General features: G+C 44.5%; 1 protein-coding gene across 1 annotated transcript in view; it reads left to right on the forward strand.

Moving 5' to 3' along the window:
• The window catches only part of LOC124623137 (paired box protein Pax-6-like), a 129852-nt gene that overhangs the window by 38770 nt on the left and 63510 nt on the right, over window positions 1–27572 (forward strand). Inside the window, 1 exon segment of the mRNA XM_047148928.1 lies at window positions 26028–26208. Within this exon segment, the coding sequence (XP_047004884.1) occupies window positions 26028–26208 (181 nt within the window).

Here is a 27572-nt window from a genome sequence, read left to right on the forward strand (position 1 = left end):
TGTACACAAAGACGGCGATATCGTAAATAACAGTTCCAAATAAATTATCTGTCAGAGACATTACAATATATACATTGATTTGGCTTTATAAATTTACGAAGAATAGTCGTTACATTATATGCATTTAATATTCAGTGATCACTAATTACGACGAAAGTCAAGAGATGTAGCAACCAGTTTGGTAGGAAATTTTACTTAAATTATGGCAAACCACCTCCGATAGGACATTGCCTAGTACGGCGGTTGCGGGTCTCCCGCAGAGTCCCCTACGCTCCTCGGAGCATTGGACCTCATCATCAAATATTGTGGTGTACACGGGGAAGAAAATAATGGCAAAAAATAAATATTACGACAGTAGAAATTATATTAACATGTAATAGTTAGCTGAAAGTTAAAATTAACAAGTGTGTGACTGAGCCGGCTGCTATATTTTAGTGTAGAGTTTATATTGGATTACTGACTGTATGTTGTTGTCAAAGAGAGTAATGTTTATTTATATTTTATTCTGCGTCGCTATGAGCCCCATTGCACCTCATCTCCAGTTACAGCCTAAAATTCATAAACAAAACTGTACAATCAAGCCTATCGTTAATTCTAGGAACAGACCTTCATATGGAATAAATAACAAACTGCTAGCTCATGTAAACACGCTTTATACTTCTGAAAACAACAACTTCATTAGGAACGCTTATGAACTAATTGGCTAACAGAAAGATGAGTTGGCAATTGGCAGCATCAAAGTTGGGAAGTTAGCACATATTTTGTAAACCACTTACAGAAAACATTTTTCAAAGTTAACAGGAAAATCATATAGTATAAAAGATGTATGGATAATACAATAATTCTGTTTGATGGCACCAATGAGGAAATTAAAACATCAGCAACAAAAGGTGAGCAACAAAGCTGATCAACATTCACAAAAACATTGAATTCACTGTTGATCACGAAACAAACAGCTACTTCAGCTCCATAGACTTAGAAAAACTTAAGCAAAAACCGGAAACATCGTTTTGAATTTTACAGAAAGTAGCTGAATTGCAATGAATCGCCTACATCAAACTTCATTTCAACCACACAAACAATATAAACAAATCATTATCATAAAAACCATAGCCTCAGACTACGGACATAACCCTTACGTGGCAGATAGTCACAAAAAATCCAGAAAACATGAGATAACAAAGCCTCACAGTATATAGCTATGCAGTCAACATAAGAGACGGTAGAAAGCAGCATAAAATCTCACGGAGCATACCTTACAAAATAAGTAATCTGTTTAAAAACTGGAACATTAATACGAGTATAAGCTTCCACAGATATCACAAACTTAGGGAGCTAGCCACTCATAACTTGACGAAAAATATCTCCCCTCCCCCTCCCCCCCCTATAAAAGATCAGGTATATACAAACTCAGCTGCCAAAAGTATCCCTCCTAGTATATAGGAAAAACTGAAAGCTTCGAGACTTGGTCCAAAGAACATTTAGATGCCATATGTTTCAAGAACCCGTCAAAATTTGCATTTTCAACGCATACAAGTATCAACAGGCATTGAGCAAAAAGCACAGAAGCCCTTATCCAAATAATGCATCATGGTGAGAAAGGTATCTCTATGAATCATCTTAAAGAGATGGAAATACATATACAAATCTCGAAAAGTTCTTGACCGACTACTTCAGATGATTACATAATACTCCATTGAACATTCAGGCAGATATAGGCCGTTTGCAAAAGTCTCAAAAAGTTCTTCAAATTTTACACGATATTCTAATAAAGATTCAGAACGACAACGACTATACATTTTCAAACAATATGCAGCTTTTCTTTTACAACAGTATGCAAGAAACAAAATGTTGTGCTCTGCTGTGAAAATGTGTGGATTCGATTTCTTCTTGCCATAAGTTTCAACAAAGACAGGGGGGCCTATAAGCCGTCAGCCAATTTGATTCTCCCACATCTGTTCTTTCTATTTATATATGCGCTGAAGCTCCAAAAAAACTGGTATAGGCATGCGTATTCAAATACAGAGATCGGTGAACAGGCAGAATACGGCGCTGCGGTCGGCAATTATATAAAACAAGTGTGTGGAGCAGTTGTTAAAGCGGTTACTACTGCTACAATGACAGGTTATCAAGATTCAAGTGAGTTGAACGTGGTGTTAGAGTCGGCCCACAAACGATGGGACACAGCATCTCCGAGGTAGCGATTCAATCGGGATTTTCTGGTACGATCATTTCGAGAGTGTACCGTGAATATCAGGAATCCGGATAAAACATCAAATCTCCGACATTGCTGCGGCCGGAAAAGAATGGGATGAACGACGGCTGAAGAGAATCGTTCAATATGACAGAAGTGCAACCCTTCCGCAAATTGCTGCAGATTTCAGTACTGGGCCGCCAAATAGTGTCAGCGTGCGAACCATTCAACGAAACATTATCCCCACCCGTGTACCGTTGATGACAGCACGACACAAAGTTTTACGCCTCGCCTGGACCCACCAACACCGACGCTGGACTCTTGACCACTGGAAACATGTTGCCTGATCTGGCGAGTCTCGTTTCAAATTGTATCGAGCGGATGGACGTGTACGGGTGTGAAGAGAACCTCATGAAGCCACAGACCCTGCATGTCAGCAGGGGACTGTTCAATCTGGTGTAGGCTCTGTAATGGTGTGGGAAGTGTGCAGTTGGAGTAATATGGGATTCCCTGATACGTCTAGCTATGACTCTGACAAGTGCAAAGTACGTAAGCACCCTGTCTAATCACCTGCATCCATTCATGTCCATTGTTCATTCCGACGGACTTGGGCAATTCCAACAGGACAATGCGACACTCCATACGTCCAAATTGCTACAGAGTGGCTCCAGAAACACTCTTCTGAGTTTAAACAGCTCTGCTGGCCATAGGCATGAATATTATTGAGCATATCTGGGATGCCTTGCAACGTGCTGTCCAGAAGAGATCTCCACCCCCTTTGTAGACAGCCCTGCAGGATTCATGGTGTCAGTTCCCTCCAGCACTTCTTCAGACATTAGTCGAGTCCATGCCACGTCATGTTGCGGCACTTCTGCCTGCTCGCAGGGACTCTACACGATGTTAGGCAGGTGTACCAGTTCCTTTGTCTCTTCAGTGTATTTTCAAACAGAATTTGTACACACAACAATGGGCCGTTTTGTTTTCTTCTATGCTGTTGGTTTACAGAAAATAGGGGAGCTGTATTTGTGGTTTATGGAGCTAAGATGAGGAAACTGCTACGGAATCTGAGTCATCCAGAAGTTCGCAATCCTACTCATTCACAGACTGAGTGTCAAAAAAGCTAATATCCTACAGAAGCAGCACCTGAAGAGGTGTGTCTCATATCCTATATATCAATGATTCCAACCGATTTTCCTATTCGTTTTAAGCGACTTCAATCTCTAATCAAGGCTTCGTTTGCAGTAACAAGAAGCAAATATCAAGGTCAAAGAAAGGAGTGCGGGGACGGGTAGACGGGGCAGGGGATGAACATAGAGACGAGGGAGAAGAAGACGAACAGAGAGGGGGGTAGAAGAGGTGATGCACAGGGAGAGGGGTTGTGGAGGAGTAGGAGATGGGTAAAGAGGGCGGGAGGAGAGGATGGACAGAGGGGTGGATGTTTATCCAATGCCTACACAAATTTAGCAGTTGCGAAGCATTGTCAGGTTCGCTATTCCAGTATAAATACTGCACTAAAATATAGCAGCCAGCTCAGTCACGTACTCATACACTTGCTAAATTAATTTAAATTTTCAACTAGCTATTAGATGTTAATATAATTTCTATTCTCGTAACATTTATTTATTTCTTGCCACTTGTTTTGTTCCCTGTATGTACCACAATATTCACAAACAAAGTTGTTGCTACACCTGTTGACTTTATTCGTAATGAAATGTCCTTGAATATTAAATGCACGTAATGTTTATTCTCCGTAACTTTTCAGCTGTCGAATAGCGTATATACTCTAATATCTGTAAGAGAGTATTTCGTTGACACTGTTGTATTTGTGGTATCGCCATCCTTGTGTACATTTTCCATGTCGCAAAAACTTCTTGATGTGCGCACCGCGCTTTATAACGTGTGGTTATATGCAAATCAGACAAGTGCTGTGCACACTCTACTGTATTTCGTAACTACAAACCAGCAACATTACAACAAAATGAAGCAATATTTTGACGTAAGTAAAATATAACTAAAACTAGTCAGTTTTAGAGATTTGTTGACATTGTATTCGAACGTTATGAAGGATACTCACGTTTACATAGGTCGCTTCTAATATCACTTTTTACTGCAGGGCAACGTCATCCCAACTATATCGAGGCACAAGGGGGAATAAAGAGCCAAAAACTTATGTAAACTTCAAGAACTGTGCATCTTAATGTGAACAGCCATCTAAAGATAAAACTGTAGGTATAAGCCTGTTGCGGAGCTATTTATGCGAATAAATAACGTTAACGATAATGCCTGGTTGCTGTCCACTTCTTTGAAAGAATCAACCTGCAGTGTGACCTCAGTTGGAGCATTAGTGCACTGTCTGACTCCGACTGACGCTGTGCTTTGTGCGTCGTATTAAATATTTACGTTCATAAAATTCGATAGTCATGACAGTTTCTCTAAAAGTAATAACCAACACGCAGGAAAGTGACTGTGAGATAAATACTCGCGCAATGGCCACATGCCATTTCTTTGTTTTTAATCGTAATGTGCAACAGAACGATGTTAATCGTAAACTTTAACTTCAGTCGCTTCATCTGTGGTCCAAAATAGACATGTTTCGTACAATAATTACAGCCTTGGAGGTAGCACGCACATTTCTCTTATTTCTGGATTTGAAACGTTGCTTTTAAGTGCATATTTTATAATTAGTGAATGTAATTAAGATAAACAGACGAAGTTAACAGTAGCAAGTGTGATTAGCTTAGCATAAATATCACCAGAGGACGATAACTGCGTCAAAGCATCCGCATATTGGACGTACCTCGGACGATGACGTAGGGAATGTTGTGGGTGTGCCTCGTGAGTGTTTACATCACCGACGACGAGCGGCGTTGGGAAATCGGCTATACGGTAAACCGGATTTAGGAGCCCATGTAAACGTGACACACACACACACACACACACACACACACACACACAGCACGAGCATTCGGCATCCGAATGGAAATCGAAGCCAGCTCAAAAACTTTGGCCGAGCTACGGCAACTGGTAGAGGAGGAGGCAGGGCGGAAGTGTGGGTGGGGTGGGGAGGAGGGGGGGGGGAGAGGGGAGGGCGAGGTGTGGCGGCACCGGAGTCTCCAGGGCGACGCTGGCCGCCGCTCGATTGAAGCTGGCGCGTCGCGACGCTTCGTTCCGGGAAGGGCGTCTTAGGGCCGTGGCTGCGACTGCACTCCACCGCACAGGCTACGTTCACGCTTCAGGCATCCTTATATATATATATATATATATATATATATATATATATATATATATATATATACTACTGGCCATTAAAATTGCTACACCACGAAGATGACGTGCTACAGAAGCGAAATTTAACTGACAGGAAGAAGATGCTGTGATATGCATATGATTAGCTCTTCAGAGCATTCACACAAGGTTGGCACCGGTGGCGACACCTACAACGTGCTGACATGAGGAAAGTTTCCAACCGATTTCTCATACACAAACAGCAGTTGACCGGCGTTGCCTGGTGAAACGTTGTTGTGATGCCTCGTGTAAGGAGGAGAAATGCGTACCATCACGTTTCCGAGTCTGATAAAGGTCGGATTGTAGCCTATCACCATTGCGGTATATCGTATCGCGACAATGCTGCTCGCGTTGGTCGAGATCCAGTGAGTTTTAGCAGAATATGGAATCTGTGGGTTCAGGAGTGTAATACGGAACGCCGTGCTGGATCCCGACGGCCTCGTATCACGAGCAGTCGAGATGACAGGCATCTTATCCGCATGGCTGCACCCACGTCTCGATCCCTGAGTGAGAAGATGGCACCGTTTGCAAGACAACAACCATCTGCACGAACAGTTCGACGACGTTTGCAGCAGCATGGACTGTCAGCTCGGAGACCGTGGCTGCGGTTACCCTTGACGCTGTATCACAGACGGGAGCGCCTGCGATGGTGTATTCGACGACGAACGTGGGTTCACGAAAGGCATAACGTCATTTTTTCGGATGAAATACGTCAGTCACTACCCCTGATGAACTGTGGTATCGTGTTGAAGCTGCATGGGCAGCTGTACCTGTACACGCCATCTAAGCTCTGTTTGACTCAATGCCCAGGCCTATCAAGGCCGTTATTACGGCCAGAGGTGGTTGTTCTGGGTACTGATTTCTCAGGATCTATGCACCCAAATTGCGTGAAAATGTAATCACATGTCAGTTGTAGTATAATATATTTGTCCAATGAATACCCGTTTATCATCTGCATATCTTCTTGGTGTAGCAATTTTAATGGCCAGTAGTGTATGTATATACAAGGTAAAAGTTAATAACTCCGACAGACTGCAGGAACGGACTTCTTACTGGAAATGGAGGAGAAAACGTACTACGAACATGTGTCCGGAAATGCTTCGTTCCCATGGTAGATGGCGCTGACGAATGCAAGGTCCTCTGACCACGTGCCATGTGTTCGTTGTGTGTTGCAGGCAGTGTGGTTGTCGCAGCGTTCTGTCAGCAGCAGGATGGTCCGGCATTCCTGTCGAGAAGAAGCTGAGGTGGTGTCTGTGTAGGGCCAAGCATGTGGAAACGGTCGAGAGGCATCACAGCTGTACCAAAACAAGTACCCCCACCGACCCCAACCTCATCGCACAACATTTCAAGCCCTTTTTGGGCGTCTGTGTGATCATTCAGACAGGTTAACGTGTGAACGTGCAGGCAGACGGCGGACTGTGCGTACACGAGATTTGGAGAAACTACAAGCTGCCTGTAGAAGCTGGTCCTCCACATCTGGTGTATGTCTGTCTCCACTCGAAAGATCATTCATTTCGTTCCATTTCTGCTGGATCTGGTCGAACCTGGAACCCTCGACGAAAGAAACTACTTCAGAGAAGTTTCGCTGCCCCGCAGGACTGGTACACCGGTGGCTCTTCAACTGCCCATCCACCCAGCGCCGCCCTCGCGCCAGATACGGTATTCGGCGCCCTTCTGCCCGCGACACGGCGTCTGTAGCTGCGCCGACACCCGCGTACAAGCGCCGCCCACAACCGCCGCAGCCAGCAAAGCACACAGGCCTCCCCCCGCCCCCCTCCCCCGCAGCCATTCGAAGCTGCCTTTGTTAAGCCGCTGGCCCCGGGCGGATCTAATTAAGCGTTGACGGATAAAACGTCCGGAAAAGCATAAACGTTCTGAAACAGCGGCCAAAGTTTTGCCCCGAGGCTAACCGAAATAAAGTTGAAAGCGCCACGCCAGATTGCCGGCAGTGGGGCGCGCTCGTGTTGGCTCAGCTCCCACTGCGATTCGCGCGGCGAAGACCGCGAAATCGAACTCTGCAACGCAGGGTAGCTCTGCAAAGATACGCCAATGTTTAGACAGCTCGCAGAACCGCACCATTTTGAGGAAACGTGCCGATGCCAGACAACGTGTATAGTGTTCTTGGGCAGTTTGCAGAGCCTATGCGGTCAATGTTAAATAAGCCAAGTTTATGTACCTTTATCTCTGTTATCAATAAAGATAACGATCTAACGTTTTTACACATAATTTATTCGTGCTATCAATGTCTACTGAAGCAGAATCAAGAGATAGGATACAAAAGAGCCAGAGATAAACTTTTTGAATTATTCCATTTTTTATCTTGAATATTTTTGCACTTGTAAACCCTTAAATTCATACCTACTCAAATCACTATCATTATTGTGCTTCAGTAGACATAGTGTGTTATAATAAAAAAAGGTCACGAAGTTTGTGTAGCTATCATAAGTAGCTTTTGGTATATAGGTAGATAAAATACAAAAAAAAGGTTATTATGAGAAAATCGAGTTTTAAGTTTAAAATGCCAGAAACTCTCACAAATTGAATGCGCGCTGTGCCTCTGCAAGTCTCGACTTCTCTCACCGTTTCAACCCCTTTACATTATGACAGCGTGGGAAGATTCTCCCCATGTTTTCATCATTAAATGCTAATACAACACAAATAACTCCCAGTTTCATTGTATTTAACCCTACAAACACATTTTTGCGTAGTCGGGTTCAGACAATATTATAGAAAGACTTATTTGGATTTTGGGTCCGCCCATGTAGACGCTTTCGGATGACGTCTCAATGAGCTAGATTCCTATAAATTCTCTTGATGCTTCCCATAACAGCTTCAGGAATAAAGTACTTGTATTCAAAGCACACTCATGAAACGTCGCCCTTCCAGAATTTATAACACGATTCAGGTCCAAGTGGGCAAAATTAATGTATCGGTTTTTGGTTTGAGCGTCTGTGGAAATACGAGACAAAGACTTCTGTCTTCATACTTTCTAAATCATTTCCGTTATTCCTGAGGGCCATTCCATAAAACTGCTGAAGCTGGTCTATTGTTTTATCAATCAGCGACCCTTAGTGACTTGCCACCTGACATAAAGGTGGTGCGAAAGTTTGTTTTAATTTTTCTGAGGCATGTGCCCATCCTGTTTTGTACATCTCCAATGCCTCCAGTTTCTTTATGTCCACATTTTCATATGGATTTCATTTAGCTACACACCTACAAGCTTCAGAATCGCATATAGAGCGAAGCACGTCCGAAATTAGGTAGTTTCAGGCATGCGCAAGCAATACGATAAAATTAAAAATAAAGCACTTTTCAGTGTCACAAGAAGATAATCTATATACCATTTTGCGCAGGAAGGAGTGAAGAACATTGTAAGACTTGTTTTGTAAAATGTCAAAAATGTTTCTTTTTTAGCCTGCAAACTCCCCTCACGATTTGCGAAGCCTCTTGACTGTTTCGCTCCCACATCGAGTGACCGCTTATAGTATGTACTGCTAGTATTGACAATTCGTTCTTTCACATAGTGTGCTCCTCACTGCTTTTCATGGTTGTTTCCGCTAGTTAATATCTTCTATCCCGTTTAGGAGACTCCTCTCTTGTAACTTTCATCTCCCGTATATAGATATGCTTTTGTCACGTCTTATCGCTCAGAAATGTTTATAACAAACAAGGACACCGTGTAGGTCACTTGGCTCGTTTTATTACGTTAACCAGTTTCTGCCTTTTTACAAGTCATAATGATATCCTATATCTAACTACTAAATAATTGGGCAAATAGAAAAGGCTAAAAAATTTTAGTTTCTTAGGGAGATTTTAATCGACAGTAGTTTGAAAAAAGCATACTATAGAAGAAAGGATACATTGGATGGCAATAGGACATGGCGTACCGGTAACTAAGATCTTCACAATGAAAAAAATCTGCCAGCATTATAATTTATATAATTCAGAAATGCTAGAAAGGCGAATCATTAGAAAAATATTAGGCCACGGAAAATTATGGGAGGATAAAAATTAAGAAGTGACGATGAAATTTATCGAAGCAAACAAAATACTTTAGAAATAATGGGAAAAAGACGATGTTTTTTAACATTTATATCGAATGCAAGACCGTAAATTAATCAAAAAGATGTCAAATCAAATATTTGTCTGATTGAAAGTCAACCAGAAGTTAGATCCACGAAGTAAAAGAGGATGTAGAAAAAATGCAGTGTAAATTCTGAAGAAACAAGTGACAGAATTGTTTAGGGAAAAAGTATTGAATACTGATGGATTGCAAGCTAGAAGAGTCAAAACACTGGTCTGAAGCAGTCAGAAGGCAGGAAGAAAAAAACATAGTGAATAGATTGAAGCGTACCGGAAGAAAGAAAAAGAACAACGAGTAAGGAACTGAAATTGGCACGTGGTCTTCATTTAGCCCATCCGAGAAAAAATCCTAATAAGATAAAAATAACGCTAGAAATTACAAAAAAAAAGAATTTGTGTTCAAAAGTGAGATTATGACACAATCATTCTATGGGAAAGAACTCAAGGTGGAGTCGGGACTTGAGTAAATGAGATAGAAAGGAACTGAATTATAATGGGGTAAAGGGGGCGTAGAAAAGCAAAGGCAGACGTTGTTGTATTGAAGATAGATCGTTAGTTGTCTTTTCAAGATAGACCTCTGACTCTGTTCTCTGATATTACGGGAGAGAGCGTTCTAACGTTGGGTTTCTGCTACTGCAAAGGACGAGGAACAGGCATCCTTGTAACTGAACGGGGAGGAAACAGATTTGGCTCTGATGAGAACCACAGTTCCTGCAGCGTCATTTAGACAAAAGCGTTAAGGATGAAGAACGATGTGAGACATCTGCGTTGACAACAGACCCAAAGCCACAGACTGTATGGAAGTCGCCGTACTCGTCTGCATGAAGATGGGACAGTTGTGGCTAAGATGGTAAAATATGAGCCAAGTTAAGATTGTGACAGATATATCACAGGCACTGACTCCAGCTTACCTGGGAAAGACCTTGCAGAATAATATCACTGTAAAATTTTCTTTCTCAGACCCAAAGGGAATACCTTTTTAAATATTTATAGGAGGTGGAGAGATATTTGCAAATTGTAGCAGCGTGTTCCGTCCATGTTAGGTTTTCATTAGCTATTACCTCTAATACAGGTTGCAATGTCCGTTGGGAGCGATCTGACACTAGTGAATAGAAAAATATTCTGCATCCAAGATCGTTTGATATTTCATTTCACAATAACCGGTTTCGACAGAATCTTGCTGCCAGCGTAGGGTCTGCAATGTACCAACAGTAACGCCATTACCATGAGAATTTACCACTGTGTGTGGACTCGCATATCAGTGATAAGAAGTACATAATCATAATTTTACATACTTCCAGAAATTTATTATTTACACACATACATGCTACCAGGACAATGAGAACACTTCCCGCTCATAGGAAACCACACGACGTTGGTCTAAGAAACACACAAAAAAGAACATACAAAATATCCAACTGTACACACAAGAGGGGAGGTGAACAAATAGTGTGTCCTGTGGAGATCCGGTTGTTTCACCTGTAAGGAAGCGTCTTGTTGTACACGAGGATCTGTGGTCTGTGTGGCCATCCAAGCTAAGGCGTGCCTGTAATGGTATACTGTACTAGCGTAGATGTACCGGGTGATCAAAAAGCCAGTATGAATTTGAAAACTTAATAAACCACGGAATAATGTAGATAGAGAGGTAAAAATTGACATACATGCTTGGAATGACATGGGGTTTTATTAGAATACCCCATATTGCTAGACGGGTGAAAGATCTCTTGCGCGCGTCGTTTGGTGATGATCGTGTGCTCAGCCGCCACTTTCGTCATGCTTGGCCTCCCAGGCCCCCAGACCTTAGTCCGTGCGATTATTGGCTTTGGGGTTACCTGAAGTCGCAAGTATATCGTGATCGACCGACATCTCTAGGGATGCTGAAAGACAACATCCGATGCCAATGCCTCACCATAACTCCGGACATGCTTTACAGTGCTGTTCTCAACATTATTCCTCGACTACAGCTATTGTTGAGGAATGATGGTGGACGTATTGAGCGTTTCCTGTAAAGAACATCATCTTTGCTTTGTCTTCCTTTGTTATGCTAATTATTGCTATTCTGATCAGATGAAGCGCCATCTGTCGGACATTTTTTGAACTTTTGTATTTTTTTGGTTCTAATAAAACCCCACGTCATTCCAAGCATGTGTGTCAATTTGTACCTCTCTATCTACATTATTCCGTGATTTATTCAGTTTTCAAATTTATACTGACTTTTTGATGACGCGGTATGTCCTGCATATTCACTCTAGAGCGGGCAATATTTGCCTTCAGTTAGTATCTACGTGAATGTCAGATACTCGGTAATATTGGAGCCGTGGTGTAATGGTTCTCCAGTATAGTTTTTGTAGGAATGTCAGTTCGTGATCCTCCTGTGTATTTCTGTAAGAATGTCAAGCATCGATATGTGCCCACATACGCCACCTGTTGACCATGTAACGGCTCCCTTTGCCGTAAGCTGTTTGCCACGACTATACACGCTATTTGTCCACTCCTGAGAAGACAGTTGGTGCAATGGATATTTTATATGTTTTTTTTATGTAGTTCACAAACCAACGTGTTGTCGTTTCCTATGAGCGGAAAGTGTTTTCATTGTCTTGATGGCATGTACGCATGTTAATAAGAATTTTCCGAAGGTATCTAAATTAATGCTTATGTTCTTCTTAACCTGGATATATGGGTTTATACACAGCGATAAAGCCTCTTTGTCATGCCTTCAGTTTTAGTACATTGAATATCCAATGATGACAGCAAGGTTCCGACGAAACCGGTTATTGTGAAATAAAATAAAAATATCAAGTGCCTTGGCTGCAGAAGATCTTGGCTGCGATTCCCGAAATTGTGAGCTAATGAGCCTTGAATAATAAATCTCTAGACAATACCCACCAAGGAAGTATAATTGCGAAAAAATAAAGAGCTTAAGAAGATAACTCCACAAAATCCGTGACATACAGAATATAGATGGGCAGAACATCAAGTTTTAACTCATACTACAGGTGCTGAGTATGGGCTCCATTTGTGACGCAGGAAACGTCAATGGGTGCGTGCAATTCGTTGAAATCGTCGTCACGAATTATCCGGGAAGGCGTGACAGCTTTGTATATCTGTTAATTGGGTTGCCTACCTGCAGGTGCAAACCTAATTCGATGCAACATGTTCTGACACGGCTGTCCCAGAGCAAAACTACGCCACGGCGCGAACCACGCATCGCAACTTGGAGACGTGCTCTGTCCAGTGATAAGTTCTATTATTCTGTATGAATTGTAGTTTTGACGCAGTTTTCTTCTGAAACCCTCGACGTACTTACAAATAATTCTGCGTGTGTCGAAATCGCGTACTGACAACTCTGCCGGAACAACCAAACTCGAGATGCGGGCTATGCGACACCATAGGGGCTGGTGATGACGGTAAGCTGGCGTGGGCAGTGACCGGCAAGCGGGGCTGTGGAGCCGCGGCCGCTTTCACACGGGGCAGGCGCCCTGTCCCTGCGATAACGCAAGGTAGCCGCGCTCGCAGTTTTCATGACGTGTAAGTCATCAGAGACCGAGGGCTGACTCGGGTGAACAAAGACGTGGAATAATAACAGGTGTCTCTTCGTTAGTAATTTATCGATTCATCGGAAGTGATTTAGTGAAACCAGAGGAACGTTATTTTACAATAGCAGGACGTGGATCTGAGGACCGCTGCAGACTGATTGGAAGTCATTTACTTACAAAATCCAACATCATCTTCGGTTTTGATGAAAACAGACTGACACCTCCTGGTTTCACAAAACTCATTACATTACAGCTAGAAGTAACAATACTACACTCCTGGAAATTGAAATAAGAACACCATGAATTCATTGTCCCAGGAAGGGGAAACTTTATTGACACATTCCTGGGGTCAGATACATCACATGATCACACTGACAGAACCACAGGCACATAGACACAGGCAACAGAGCATGCACAATGTCGGCACTAGTACAGTGTATATCCACCTTTCGCAGCAATGCAGGCTGCTATTCTCCCATGGAGACGATCGTAGAGATGCTGGATGTAGTCCTGTGGAACGGCTTGCCATGCCATTTCCACCTGACGCCTCAGTTGGACCAGCGTTCGTGCTGGACGTGCAGACCGCGTGAGACGACGCTTCATCCAGTCCCAAACATGCTCAATGGGGGACAGATTCGGAGATCTTGCTGGCCAGGGTAGTTGACTTACACCTTCTAGAGCACGTTGGGTGGCACGGGATACATGCGGACGTGCATTGTCCTGTTGGAACAGCAAGTTCCCTTGTCGGTCTAGGAATGGTAGAACGATGGGTTCGATGACGGTTTGGATGTACCGTGCACTATTCAGTGTCCCCTCGACGATCACCAGTGGTGTACGGCCAGTGTAGGAGATCGCTCCCCACACCATGATGCCGGGTGTTGGCCCTGTGTGCCTCGGTCGTATGCAGTCCTGATTGTGGCGCTCACCTGCACGGCGCCAAACACGCATACGACCATCATTGGCACCAAGGCAGAAGCGACTCTCATCGCTGAAGACGACACGTCTCCATTCGTCCCTCCATTCACGCCTGTCGCGACACCACTGGAGGCGGGCTGCACGATGTTGGGGCGTGAGCGGAAGACGGCCTAACGGTGTGCGGGACCGTAGCCCAGCTTCATGGAGACGGTTGCGAATGGTCCTCGCCGATACACCAGGAGCAACAGTGTTCCTAATTAGCTGGGAAGTGGCGGTGCGGTCCCCTACGGCACTGCGTAGGATCCTACGGTCTTGGCGTGCATCCGTGCGTCGCTGCGGTCCGGTACCAGGTCGACGGGCACGTGCACCTTCCGCCGACCACTGGCGACAACATCGATGTACTGTGGAGACCTCACGCCCCACGTGTTGAGCAATTCGGCGGTACGTCCACCCGGCCTCCCGCATGCCCACTATACGCCCTCGCTCAAAGTCCGTCAACTGCACATACGGTTCACGTCCACGCTGTCGCGGCATGCTACCAGTGTTACAGACTGCGATGGAGCTCCGTATGCCACGGCAAACTGGCTGACACTGACGGCGGCGGTGCACAAATGCTGCGCAGCTAGCGCCATTCGACGGCCAACACCGCGGTTCCTGGTGTGTCCGCTGTGCCGTGCGTGTGATCATTGCTTGTACAGCCCTCTCGCAGTGTCCGGAGCAAGTATGGTGGGTCTGACACACCGGTGTCAATGTGTTCTTTTTTCCATTTCCAGGAGTGTAGTAAGAATCAGTCTACCATCTGTAACTTCCTATTGTATACACGCGAGTTCTTCACTCGGATGACTTCAACGTTTCTATACTTTTAAGGTGGTATTACACCGACTATTACAAAAAGTTGGTACGCAATTTCCTAGTCACAGCTCGGAGTGGACTGAAGAATCTCTGACAGACAGAATGAAGTCTGTTAGCTTGGACGGAGACATGGACGCACTTTTGGGTGTACTGCAGAGAAGTGTGTCCCGTGTGCTATTGTTTATGTTATTAGTAAAAGTTTAACGGGTAGTTTTAACTGCGGTCCCAGTCTTTTAGCATTGTACGTCGTCATCCACATGGAGATGTTACCCAATAAATGCACTCTAAGAGAAAAAGAAGAAGAAGCACGAAGGTATTTTCGAATGCACAGGCTGGCAGGTGTCACTCAACTGAGACGGTCGCCCCTTCAGGACAGGGAGATGGACTCGCCCAGCGATCACGACAGGAATGCGTTTCTGCACAGGGGACTAGTTACCCTTCACGATCTCTACCAAGTTTGCTTGCAACTGATCCAGTTGTTCCATATCTGTGTTTTACACGTCACACTACCATCACTACCCTAGGGGTTACACGCCATCAGGTCAGTCATCAATCAACCTAGCGAAACCAAAAGCTTAGAGTCTGACAGTAATGTAGTTGATATAGATCAGTTTTACGGATCACCCATTTCAATTCCATACCCCATCCCTATGCTTGAGGTATTTTACACCAACAGTATATTATTTTCCAGGTAGTGAGTCACATGCTTACCAAGTTTCCTCGAAACTGCTGCAAGTGTTCAGAGATACACTTTACATGTCACCACTGTGTCACACCTATAACAAAATAGCAGTGCTAGTAATGTCTTAAACCCGTGGTAATCATCTCCTACTACCACTAAGCCATGGTGTGTCTGCCACGTACGTCTGTTTTTATAGATGGGCTAAAACTGAACTCCACCGACAAAATTTCGGTGTTACTTAAGACATTTTTCTGGTTATTTCGGTATGACTCAATCGGTGCTATTGCGTGACTCGTACAGTGTAATTGCATTTCTTTCGATCTCTTACTACTATTTGTATTTGTATCTACACTTCTGGCCATTAACATTGCTACACCATGAAAATGACGTGCTACAGACGCGAAATTTAACTGACAGGAAGAAGATGCTCTGATATGCAAATAATTAGCTTTTCAGAGCATTCACACAAGGTTGGCGCCGGTGGCGACACCTACAACGTGCTGACATGAGAAAAGTTTCCAACCGATTTCTCATACACAAACAGCAGTTGACCGGCGTTGCCTGGTCAAACGTTGTTATGATGCCTCGTGTAAGGAGGAGAAATGCGTACCATAACGTTTCCGAGTTTGATAAAGATCGGATTGTAGCCTATCGCGATTGGGGTTTATCGTATCGAGACATTGCTGCTCGCGGTGGTCGAGATCCAATGACTGTTAGCACAATATGGAATCGGTGGGTTCAGGAGAGTAATACGGAATGCCGTGCTGGATCCCAACGGCCTCGTATCACTAGCAGTCGAGATGACAGGCATCTTATCCGCATGGCTGTAACGGATCGTACAGCCACGTCTCGATCCGTGAGTCAAGAGATGGGGACGTTTCCAAGACGACAACCAGCTGCACGAACAGTTCGACGTCGTTTGCAGCAGCATGGACTATGAGCTCGGAGACCATGGCTGCAGTTACCCTTGACGCTGCATCAGAGACAGGAGCGCCTGCGATGGTGTACTCAACAACGAACCTGGGTTCACGAAAGGCATAACGTCATTTTTTCGGATGAATCCAGGTTCTGTTTACAGCATCATGATGGTCGCATCCGTGTTTCGCGACATCGCGGTGAACGCACATTGGAAGCGTGTATTCGTCATCGCCATACTGGCGTATCACCTGGCGTGATGGTATGGGGTGCCACTGGTTACAGGTCTCGGTCACCTCTTGTTCGCATAGACGGCACTTTGAACAGTGGAAGTTACATTTCAGATGTGTTACGATCCGTGGCTCTACTCTTCATTAGATCTCTGCGAAACCCTACATTTCAGCAGGATAATGCACCACCGCATGTTGCAGGTCCTGTACGGGCCTTTCTGGATACAGAAAATGTTCGGCTGCTGCCCTGGCCAGCACAGTCTCCAGATCTCTCACCAACTGAAAACGTCTTCTCAATGGTGGCCGAGCAACTGGCTCGTCACAATACGCCAGTCACTACTTTTGGCCAACCGTTGTGGCCGTGCGGTTCTAGGCGCTTCAGTCTGGAACCACGTGACCGCTAAGGTCGCAGGTTCGAATCCTGCCTCGGGCATGGATCTGTGTCATGACGTTAGGTTAGTTAGGTTTAAGTAGTTCAAAGTTCTAGGGGACTGATGAGCACTGATGTTAAGTCCCATAGTGCTCAGAGCCTTTTGAACCACTACTTTTGATGAACTGTGGTATCATGTTGAAGCTGCATGGGCAGCTGTACCTGTACGCGCCATCCAAGCTCTGTCTGACTCAATGCCCAGGCGTATCAAGGCCGTTATTACGGTCAGACGTGGTTGTTGTGGGTACTGATTTCTCAGGATCTATGCACCCAAATTGCGTGAAAATGCAATCACATGTCAGTTCTAGTATAGTATATTTGTCCAATGAATACCCGTTTATCATCTGCATTTCTTCTTGGTGTAGCAATTTTAATGGCCAGTAGTGTGCATTGCACTGGTAATACACTGACGGAAAGAAGAAGTTGTGTGACGTAAATGAAAGTTGGTAGGTGTGTTGTTACATCTCAAATATGCTGTCTGTTCAAATTACGCGGCAGCCGCAATATGAGGTGCATCCTCATATCAGTTTACTTTAAACACACGGTGTAGCGGTCGTGAGGGTGAGACTCGGCATGGTGAGTTGATGTTGGTCAAGAATGCGTGTAAGGGGATAAGACACACTTTTAGCAACACCTCACTGAGTTTGAACGAAGTCGTGTAATATGGCTACGAGAAGCTGTATCTTCTGCCTGCGACAATGCAGGAATGTCGCCGCTGGCAGCGGTGATCACCAGAATGTGCGTCTTCCGGACGGTCACGTGGCAATACCGAGAGGAGAGCGTACACCGTCGTGCTTGGCGTATCGCTCTGCCTCACCGTACTGCATCTGCAGCAGCAGTTTCAGCGGCATTTGGCACCACAGTCACACATCGTGAGAGGCACCCACATGCCTTGCTCATACTGTGGCATCAAGCAGTCAGCCCTGCAAAATGAGTGGTCTGCCAAGCGAGTGGATTCATTCTTATTTATCAAGTAACATGAACTCTAGTACTCACACTTAAGTTACAAGTTATGCTCCTATATGATTAATACGCAACGGAAACACACATCTGACTATCAGTAATTTACAGAGCTCTGACTGTACACTACGCACTGGCAATACCACATTTTCTTTTTGTCTTTTATTTAACGGCTTTTGTCACCACGTGGCCGCCGCACTGAATATGAATGGCGCACACATCATAAATTCGGGACATTATGACAACATACAATTCGAAGGAAAAGTCCACCAATCTTTTTCTTTTCACTATCTTATTTATTCCGATAAATTCTCCAACCTAAACACACAAATTCTATAACCTACAACAATAACACATGAGAAATTCCGCCTAGTGGGCATGGCTTTACAATGGTGAATCTCTATATTATGGTCTCGTAATTATTTTTAACGCTACAGTGCACTTTCTGGATAGGATGGTGGATCTTTTATTATACCTCACACTTCGACTCTCACAATCATCATCACTAAACTTTCCTCCAGACCGAGCGGTACCGAAGGACCAAGCATAACCCACTAATCTTTTGAAACTACCTCGCTACTCTCCCATGCAAACCACACATACCCAAATTACATGACATACACCACACTACAATAGGAAATACTACACAGAGAATGGTCACAACATTATCACTTTCAGCTTTCCCACTTCAATTAATACTTATCCCAGTTTCACACGACACTGCCCCACTTCGTAATTCTACTTTCCTACTATGAACTCTGGAGATATATGCACGTCTTCCTGTGCAATGCAAGCCAAGTGGCGTTGCTGGATAGACGGCCGACTCACCTTGATTCTCTCTCAGAGTTTAAATCTAGCGCCACACGGAATCATATCACGCAAAGTAACGTTAAGAACATATTCATCACACACGCGAGTCCTCAACTGATACCATGGACGAGTACTTCTCTTTATCCTTTGTCTCATACACAGATTGAGACTCACACAGTACTCACCACGTGGAACTACTCGTCTCTAATTTCAAGTCCTGCACACGCCATTTCTTAAATATTTCAACTTATGGTACACACGCTATTTCTTAAATATTTCAACTTATTGTACACACGCTAGTAATTCAGCTTAACTTAAGCACACGGAAGTATTTCAACTTATTGCTACACGTGGTTTCATTGTGACCGTTAGTCACTTCTGAAGATTACTACAATCCCTTTAATATTACCTGCCTGACATTTAATTCTCCCCACAAAAGTTCCTGAAATAGATAAACTATTGTTTCAAACTACTCTTAAATATTCCACATGCATACCATGTCTCCACTCTTTCATCATTACGAAGCACAACTAAAACAGGTCTTAACAGTACAAGATCCAGCGGCAGAGTGCCGAAACATGGCCGTTCTCTAGGTCCTCTCCCATCTCTGTCGAGGTGGGGGAAGCACCTTGCTATCGTATTGGTCAGCCACATTTCAGGCGCTCAAAGCTCCGGTAAATTTCATCTCTTTGGTCCCACCAAAGGTGGCCAAAGGATCGACTCAAAGATGATCATATATTCACATTCACTATCTGCGGTTAGCAGACGACCATACATTCATTCATTTCACAGATCTCACCAAACTGGATGTAGGGATTTACTTTGTGGGAGTGCACATGTGATCAATTAAATAAATAAATTGTCATTCTTTCCCACACTGGTATCCGGCTTCGCTGTATTAATTTAAATTGAGTTATTTTACAAAAAAACTGTGTTGTTCTGACAAAAATAATGAAGTATGTTGTACCTATTTTCAATGTCGGGCGGTACTGTACCCTTTCAATCGAACTGTTAAAAATCGGTCACCTAAAGGACAGCTCAGAGCCAGGCGACCTGTAGAGTGCATTCCACTCGGTACCACTGATGGCCGCGTGCTGATTCTACACACCTGGGGCTATATACAAGCAATCTCATGATTATCCCAGGTCTAAGGCGCTGCAGTCATGGACTGTGCGGCTGGTTCCGGCGGAGGTTCAAGTCCTCCCTCGGGCATGGGTGTGGGTGTGTTTGTCCTTTAGATAATTTAAGTTGTGTGTAAGCTTAGGGACTGATGACCTTAGCAGTTAAGTCCCATAAGATTTCACACACATTTGAAGTTTTTTTTTTTTTTTTTTTTTTTTTTTTTATCCCACCTACTCTGACTGCAAATTTTTAAGCCAGTCTGGTGATTCGACATGTTGTGCTGCCATTCGTGAACAGCATTCCAGGGGATCATTTCCAGCAGGATAACGCTCGCCCACATACCGCTGTTGCAAAACAACATGCGCTACAGAGTGTCGACATGTTTCCTTGGCTTGCTCGATCACCAGATCTGTCTCCAATCGAGCACATGTGGAACATCATCGAACGACAACCCCAGTCTCATCCACAAACAGAATTAACTGTCCCTCTAATGACCGACCGAGTGCAACGGCAATCCATCCCACAAACTGACATCTGGCACCTCTACAACACAATTCATGCATATTTGCGTGCTTGCGTTTAACATTCTGGCGGTTACACCGGCTATTAACGGACGAAGATTTCACATTTGCAATGGCTTAGCTCGCACTTACATTAACCTGTTATCTTGCTTACATTAACCTGTTACCTTGCAATGTTAATCACTTAAATATGTTACCTAGAGAAGTGTATTCCTCAAATTTCATTTATTTAATTATGTTTTGGTGTTCCGTTTTTTCCCCGTCATTATATCTGCAGAACAGTGCAATTGTCGACTGTATGCGTTGTGTGTTTTGTTGGGAAAACTAAGGGATAAGGTCATAAAAAGATATCCAATCAGCGACGAGCGCCCGGAAGAGAGTACATCCAAAGTAATTTGCCTCGGATAATACTTATTATGGTAAACAGCGCAGTTACTTATTAAATTAGCTCGAGATGTCGGTGCCAGCTGACATGCCACGGTGGGGAAACATGAAAATCCTATTCACAGCTGGCTACGCTAGACGTCAATTTTCTGCGATGTTTAACGGGTAAAGCTTCACCAAATCAGCTATGATGAAGGAACCGTAATGTCATTAATTTGTTAAGATATTATGCGGTAATGTGGAAGCCGCACTGCAGTAAGGTAGCTGACGTGTGGCACTGTAAGGTGCAATGGAATCTAAAGGCCAAATGTTTTTATTTTTGCTAATATACAGAGGACGAATGAACGCTTATTCTAAGGAGTACGCCGGCCGCTGGTGGCCGAGCGGTTCTGGCGCTTCGGTCTGGAACCGCGCGACCGCTACGGTCGCAGGTTCGAATCCTGCCTCGGGCATGGATGTGTGTGTTGTCCTTAGGTTAGTTAGGTTTAAGTAGTTCTAAGTTCTAGGGGACTTATGACCTCTGCAGTTGAGTCCCATAGTGCTCAGAGCCATTTGAACCATTTTTTTCTAAGGAGTACAGTATATAAGAAAACAGTTTATTTTTAAATACTCATGTATCCTCAATTCACTTTTTTTACAGCAAATACTCGAAATTCTTGCCTCCAACGTCGCTACAATAGTGTTGTCGAAAAAATTATTGGCGCACCCTATAGAAAATTCCTGGCACTTTGCGAATGACTAAATTAGCCTCCACCATCCGTGTGACCAGCTCTTGCCGGACAAACTTGCAGGTCCTAGTTGCTGATTTTATAGCCATAGCTCTGCAGCAGTGTATTTCAGATCTACGGTTGTCTGGACAATTTTGCTCGATCTGACGCCTCGATATCTGCTGGGCGGTTTCGTGTGCGCAAATGCCGTAATCGGTAATGCGTCGGTATGCCCTCCCCACACCCCTCCTCACTCATTACAAGTTACGGTTTCTCGTCACATTCCTTTGAAGGCGTTTCGTGCCAGGTGTTCGTCTCAGATTATAACAAGCCTTAGATGGCCCAACGGTACTCACCGACTGCCGTGTAATCCTCAGCAGACAGGCGTGTCTGAATGCGGACATGGAGGGTCATGTGGTCAGCACACCTTTCTACCGGCCGCTGTCAGTTTGGTGACCGAAGCCGCTGCTTCTCACTGAAGTGGCTCCTCAGTTGGCCTCAAAAGGGCTGAGTGCGCCATAGCTGACAACAGCGCTCGGCTGACACAGACGGTGACCCGTCCATCTGATAACCGGCCGCGACAGCACTCCGGTGATGTCAGCACAGCGGTAAGACCGTGTAATGTTGTTACTTTAATTTGCTATGATGAGAGCGGTACTGATGGACAATAAAAGCGGGTTAAAAGCTGTGAGCTGTCTGGGGAAGTTAACCGTGCATTACTGCGCAACTGTTTCACCAGGTAACTAGTCTAGGTTTACCAAATTCCCAATCAGACTAACATTGATTATAATCTTTTAATAGTCATACAACAACCGGTAATATATATATATATATATATATATATATATATATATATATATATATATATAAGGAGAATTTAAATAAAAAGAAAGAAATCAGTTTATATTTGGAAATTTATTTTAAGATTGATCATTGAAATTTCAGCATATTAAACGTGAGTTATAACTGAGCTGGTGCCTTATTTAGGACTGTGAAAATGTGAGATTGTATTCTTACAGAACACATAAAATATGGAGCGAAGATTGGGAGACTGCATACAACACTGCATTCATAAAATAACACACGAAGAACGTTGAAACATAAGCAAGAGGAAATTAACCACAACCAACAGATTCAGGTTTCACCCAAATAAATTACGTTCGTAGCACAATCCTGTCCGTCATGTAATTACCACACACTGGTATACTAAATTCATACGAACTCTCTGTGAAATCTTCCCGAAAAGAATAGTTGAGGGCTACTTTGATGATTACACCACATGCTTCACGTGGTCAACTTGGTTTACACAAAGCGTATAACTCCACAATAATTTTGATAATTAAAATAAATTAGATCGAAAAGCAATTTACAAAAGAAAAACCTCGAACTGGTTACTAACGTCTTGCTATTAACCTGATGGGTCAAACAGTTACTGATCAACACGTGGTTCCACTTTACTCACAAAGTAGTGACAAAGCAACTACCGGAAAATAATCTGAACTTCACACGAGAATTACACTGCGCTGCAATTTAAGATAACATTAGATATTTTAGAGCTAAACCTGAAATAAAAGTGATTAAATTTTCAGTTAGGCTGAACTTAAGAAATCCATTGTCCTACAGACTTAGCACACACGCGCTTAGCCGGAGATCTTACCACTTCAGACGCTCGCCACGGACAGACTGACCTGCGCTCCTACCGAGCGTGCTTCCCAAATATAAACGGAAGTGGCCAGAGGGGCAGCTTCCTATACCAACATGACAACGGACGGACAGGACCATACTAAGGATAGAAACCTCTCTGCTTTAAGAAAGCGTAGCTACCTGTTCCGACGTTGGTCCTACTGTTCTCTAGCAGACAGCCTTGTCTGCTACCCTCAAGCATGCAACTAGAAATACATTTGCTCATTCATCCTCTCACACAGAAGGGAACGGGGATGACAGTATCTTATCATATACAGTATATAAAAGAAAGCGGATGTAGGTTCCGTATGAGACTGTGTGACATGAATTAGATATAAACTGTGTTTTAAAGTGTAGTAGTGTGACAGATCGTTCTTGTTTAGGCGTACAAGTAACATGTTTCACTGCTCAGTCTCCTCCCAGATAGTCAGAAACACGACAGTAAATTTAGAAGAGGAATTTATGCCGTAAATGACAACAGTTTTAAGAAATTAACATGAAAGGAATCCAACAGAGACCTTTCAACCGTTGGCCACAGATTCTAAAATCCTTCTCTGTTCAAGCTGTTACTGCACTTGCGAATGTCTGCCATTCCTTCTACTGCGTAGTTCCGTACTGTTGACAATAAGTACCTTAGCCAAGTACTGCACTGACCATAGACGGTACATCAAGCACAGAAATCTCGAGAAATCAGCGATAGCGGAACACACAGCCTTTCCAAAATGGACAAGTTTGAGAAAATGAAGGTTAATTTGCATGTGTCTACCAACTGGAATTCCATGGTAAAAGAAGCAGTAGAAATGTACTGTGCAGTAACAGTTAAAACGGGGACAGAGCTTATAATATCACTTGAGACAGGGTGGCTTCAAAGAAATGCAACCAAAAGTCGTAACTCTTAAGAGGAGAGCGTCTGCTGACGTTGGGCTCTATTCCCCTCCCGCTTCTCAATAGCAGCTAAGTAGGGATGGTTGCGTGGGAGTTGGGACATATCGCCGCATTACCGACTTCCCGCATTTGTGTATGAGAATACGCCATTCAGATGACGTCACCACGAACTGAAACCAGAATTCCTAGCGACGTCAGACGACCTACCACGAGCCCGAACTCCACACTAAAGGAAGCAGACTTTGCTGCTGGCCGATAATTACATTACTGGCCATTAAAATTGCTACACCAACAAGAAATGCAGATCATAAACGGGTATTCATTGGACAAATATATTATACTAGAACTCACATGTGACAACATTTTCAGGCAAGTTGGGTGCATAGATCCTGAGAAATTAGTACCCAGAACAACCACCTATACCCCTAATAACCGCTTTGATACGCCTGGCCATTGAGTCAAACAGAGCTTGGATGGCGTGTACAGGTACAGCTGCCCATGCAGCTTCAACACTATACCACAGTTCACCAAGAGTAGTGACTGGCGTATTGTGACGAGACAGTTGCTCGGCCGCCATTGACCAGACGTTTTCAGTTGGTGACATATCTGGAGAATGTGCTGGCCAGGGCAGCAGTCGAACATTTTCTGTATCCAGAAAGGCCCGTACACGACCTGCAACATGCGGTCGTGCATTGTCCTGCTGAAATGTAGGGTTTCGTAGGTATCGAATGAAGGGTAGAGTCACGGGGCGTAACACATCTGAAACGTAACGTCCACTTTTCAAAGTGTCGTCAATGCGAACAAGAGGTGACCGAGACGTCTAACCAATGGCACCCCCTACCATCACGCCGGGTGATACGCCAGTACGGCGATGACGAATACACGCATCCAATGTGCGTTCACCGCGATGTCGCCAAACACGGATGGGAGAATCAAGATGCTGTAAACAGGACCTGGATTCATCCGAAAAAATGAGGTTTTGCCATTCGTGCACCCAGATTCGTCGTTGAGTACACCGTCGCAGGTGCTCCTGTCTGTGATGGAGCGTCAACGGTAACCGCAGCCATGGTCTCATAGCTGATAGTCCACGCTGCTGCAAACGTCGTCGAACTATTCTTGCAGATGGTTCTTGTCTTGCAAACGTTCCCGTCTGTTGCCTCAGGAATAGAGACGTGGCTGCACGATACATTACAGCCATTCGGATAAGATGCCTGTCATCTCGACTGCTAGTGATACGAGGCCGTTGGGGTCCAGCACGGCGTTCCGTATTACCCTCCTGAACCCACCGATTCCATATTGTGCTAACAGTCATTGGATCCCGACCTACGCGACCAGCAATGTCGCGATACGATAAACCCCAATCGCGATAGGCTACAATCCGACCTTTATCATTTCTCCTTCTTACACGAGTCATCATAACAACGTTTCACCAGGCAACTCCGGTCAACTGCTGTTTGTGTATGAGAAATCGGCTGGAAACTTTCCTCATGTCAGCACGTTCTAGGTGTCGCGACCGGCGCCAACCTTGTGTGAATGTTCTGGAAAGCTAATCATTTGCATATCACAGCATCTTCTTCCTGTCGGTTAAATTTCGCATCTGTAGCACGTCATCTTTCTGGTGTAGCAATTTTAATGGCCAGTAGTGTACCTCCTGTCGAAAAAAGGTGTTGTTAATCTTCTCAAGTTCGGCTTTAGCTCCGATTAGCCGTCGGGGCACCGAGATTTTATTATCCGGCTCGTTTTGCTCACCTTATGTAACCTATGTGCTGACAGTAGATGGATTGTGTGTGGGAGCATGTTCACGTGTGGGCGGCGCGGCGGCAACTGTTGCAGGTACTACGAGACGGGGTCGATCCGGCCGCGCGCCATCGGCGGCTCGAAGCCGCGCGTCGCCACGGCCGAGGTGGTCAGCAAGATCTCGCAGTACAAGCGCGAGTGCCCGTCCATCTTCGCCTGGGAGATCCGCGATCGGCTGCTGCAGGAGGGCGTCTGCTCCAACGACAACATCCCCAGCGTGAGTACCCGCGCACGGCGGCGCCCTGCCTCTGCCTGACACCAGCTGACTGCCCGTGGCTCACCGATTACTCCCATCGACTGTTCCTCTACGGCTGGTTGAAACACGTCAATGAAGTACGGTCGCCATATAAATGTTGCTCAACGATTCCTCTGAAAGAGCAATCGCTCACATTACTCGATATAGTGTAACACCCCACCCGTCACTTATCTCGTTTTGGCGTGTGTTCACCCCAGGTAATTGGCTACCAGATCAACAGAGAGTGCAAAACTGCCGCAATGTCGGATAACGCAAAGAAAGTAAAAAGGCCCTGTGACTCCTGATTGAACTGCGGTGGCAGTGTTGACATTGATTGATTCAGAATTGATCCCTTTTAATTAAAAAGGGGTGCACATTGATATTATATTCAGCTAACACCAGCATTTGCTAACACCAGATGCAAATGTTGAACATAAAATTAAGAAAGTGACTTGGGATTTCAACTACTTGATTGAAAACAGATGCAGTCGATTAGCACATATTTATTTTAACTCACGACCTTCAATCATCATATTACGTGACTCTCCTAACAGGCAGTGGTAATAAATTGCGTTTGCGTGGAGTAAAGCGCGATAAATCAAAAGTAATTCCTATCGACTGACCCAGGCGTAATGCGAAGTGCGAGAAGAATTCTACAATACACGGCCCATGAAACCCTCGTGGAAACTTTGCCGACGTGATCCAGCAAATTAATCAGTGGCCAGGGCGGGCGCAATATCACCGAATTCAGCGTGGCGGGGCGTCGTCGTTTGCGGACGTCGGCCGACCTCGTGGTGCTGCAAGGCTGCGCTCGTCTATTCACTTCTAGATATCTTGCTCAGTACATAGCTGAACGAAAAACTTTCTATCTCCAAGCTCAATCGTTCCATTTGCTAAGTCCTAAACTGCAGAGCGCTCACTCTCTCAGGCAAGCTGAGTAAAGAACGCCACGTACGCACTCTAGGCAAGCTGGGAACGGAAGACCCCTAAGGAGACTTCTCACAGTCCACTCTTCGCCTCGGTTTCCCCTCCAGCAAAATCACTTACGCCAATTGCAGCGCAAGCCGCATTAATTATGCATTGCTTCCTAGTGCTGACCAATGCCTGCTCTGGGAAGTGAACAAATTCCCACAAAATTTCCCTTCCTCTCAACGTCTGCTATTTAGCTCCTCCCAGGACACACATCAAGGTTAGCGTCTGCACAAACACCAATTTTTCCGAAATTCTGACTCCCAGGAGAGTACTTCAAATTCCTCGGTCCTACGTTCGCATCGGAGGTGGGCGTATTTCATTCTGTCGCTCTTCACCTGATTTACTTCAGACTCTGCAGACCGTGAATTCAGCGT

Source organism: Schistocerca americana, chromosome 7 (assembly GCF_021461395.2).
Source record: "Schistocerca americana isolate TAMUIC-IGC-003095 chromosome 7, iqSchAmer2.1, whole genome shotgun sequence".
NCBI classification, from domain to species: domain Eukaryota; kingdom Metazoa; phylum Arthropoda; class Insecta; order Orthoptera; family Acrididae; genus Schistocerca; species Schistocerca americana.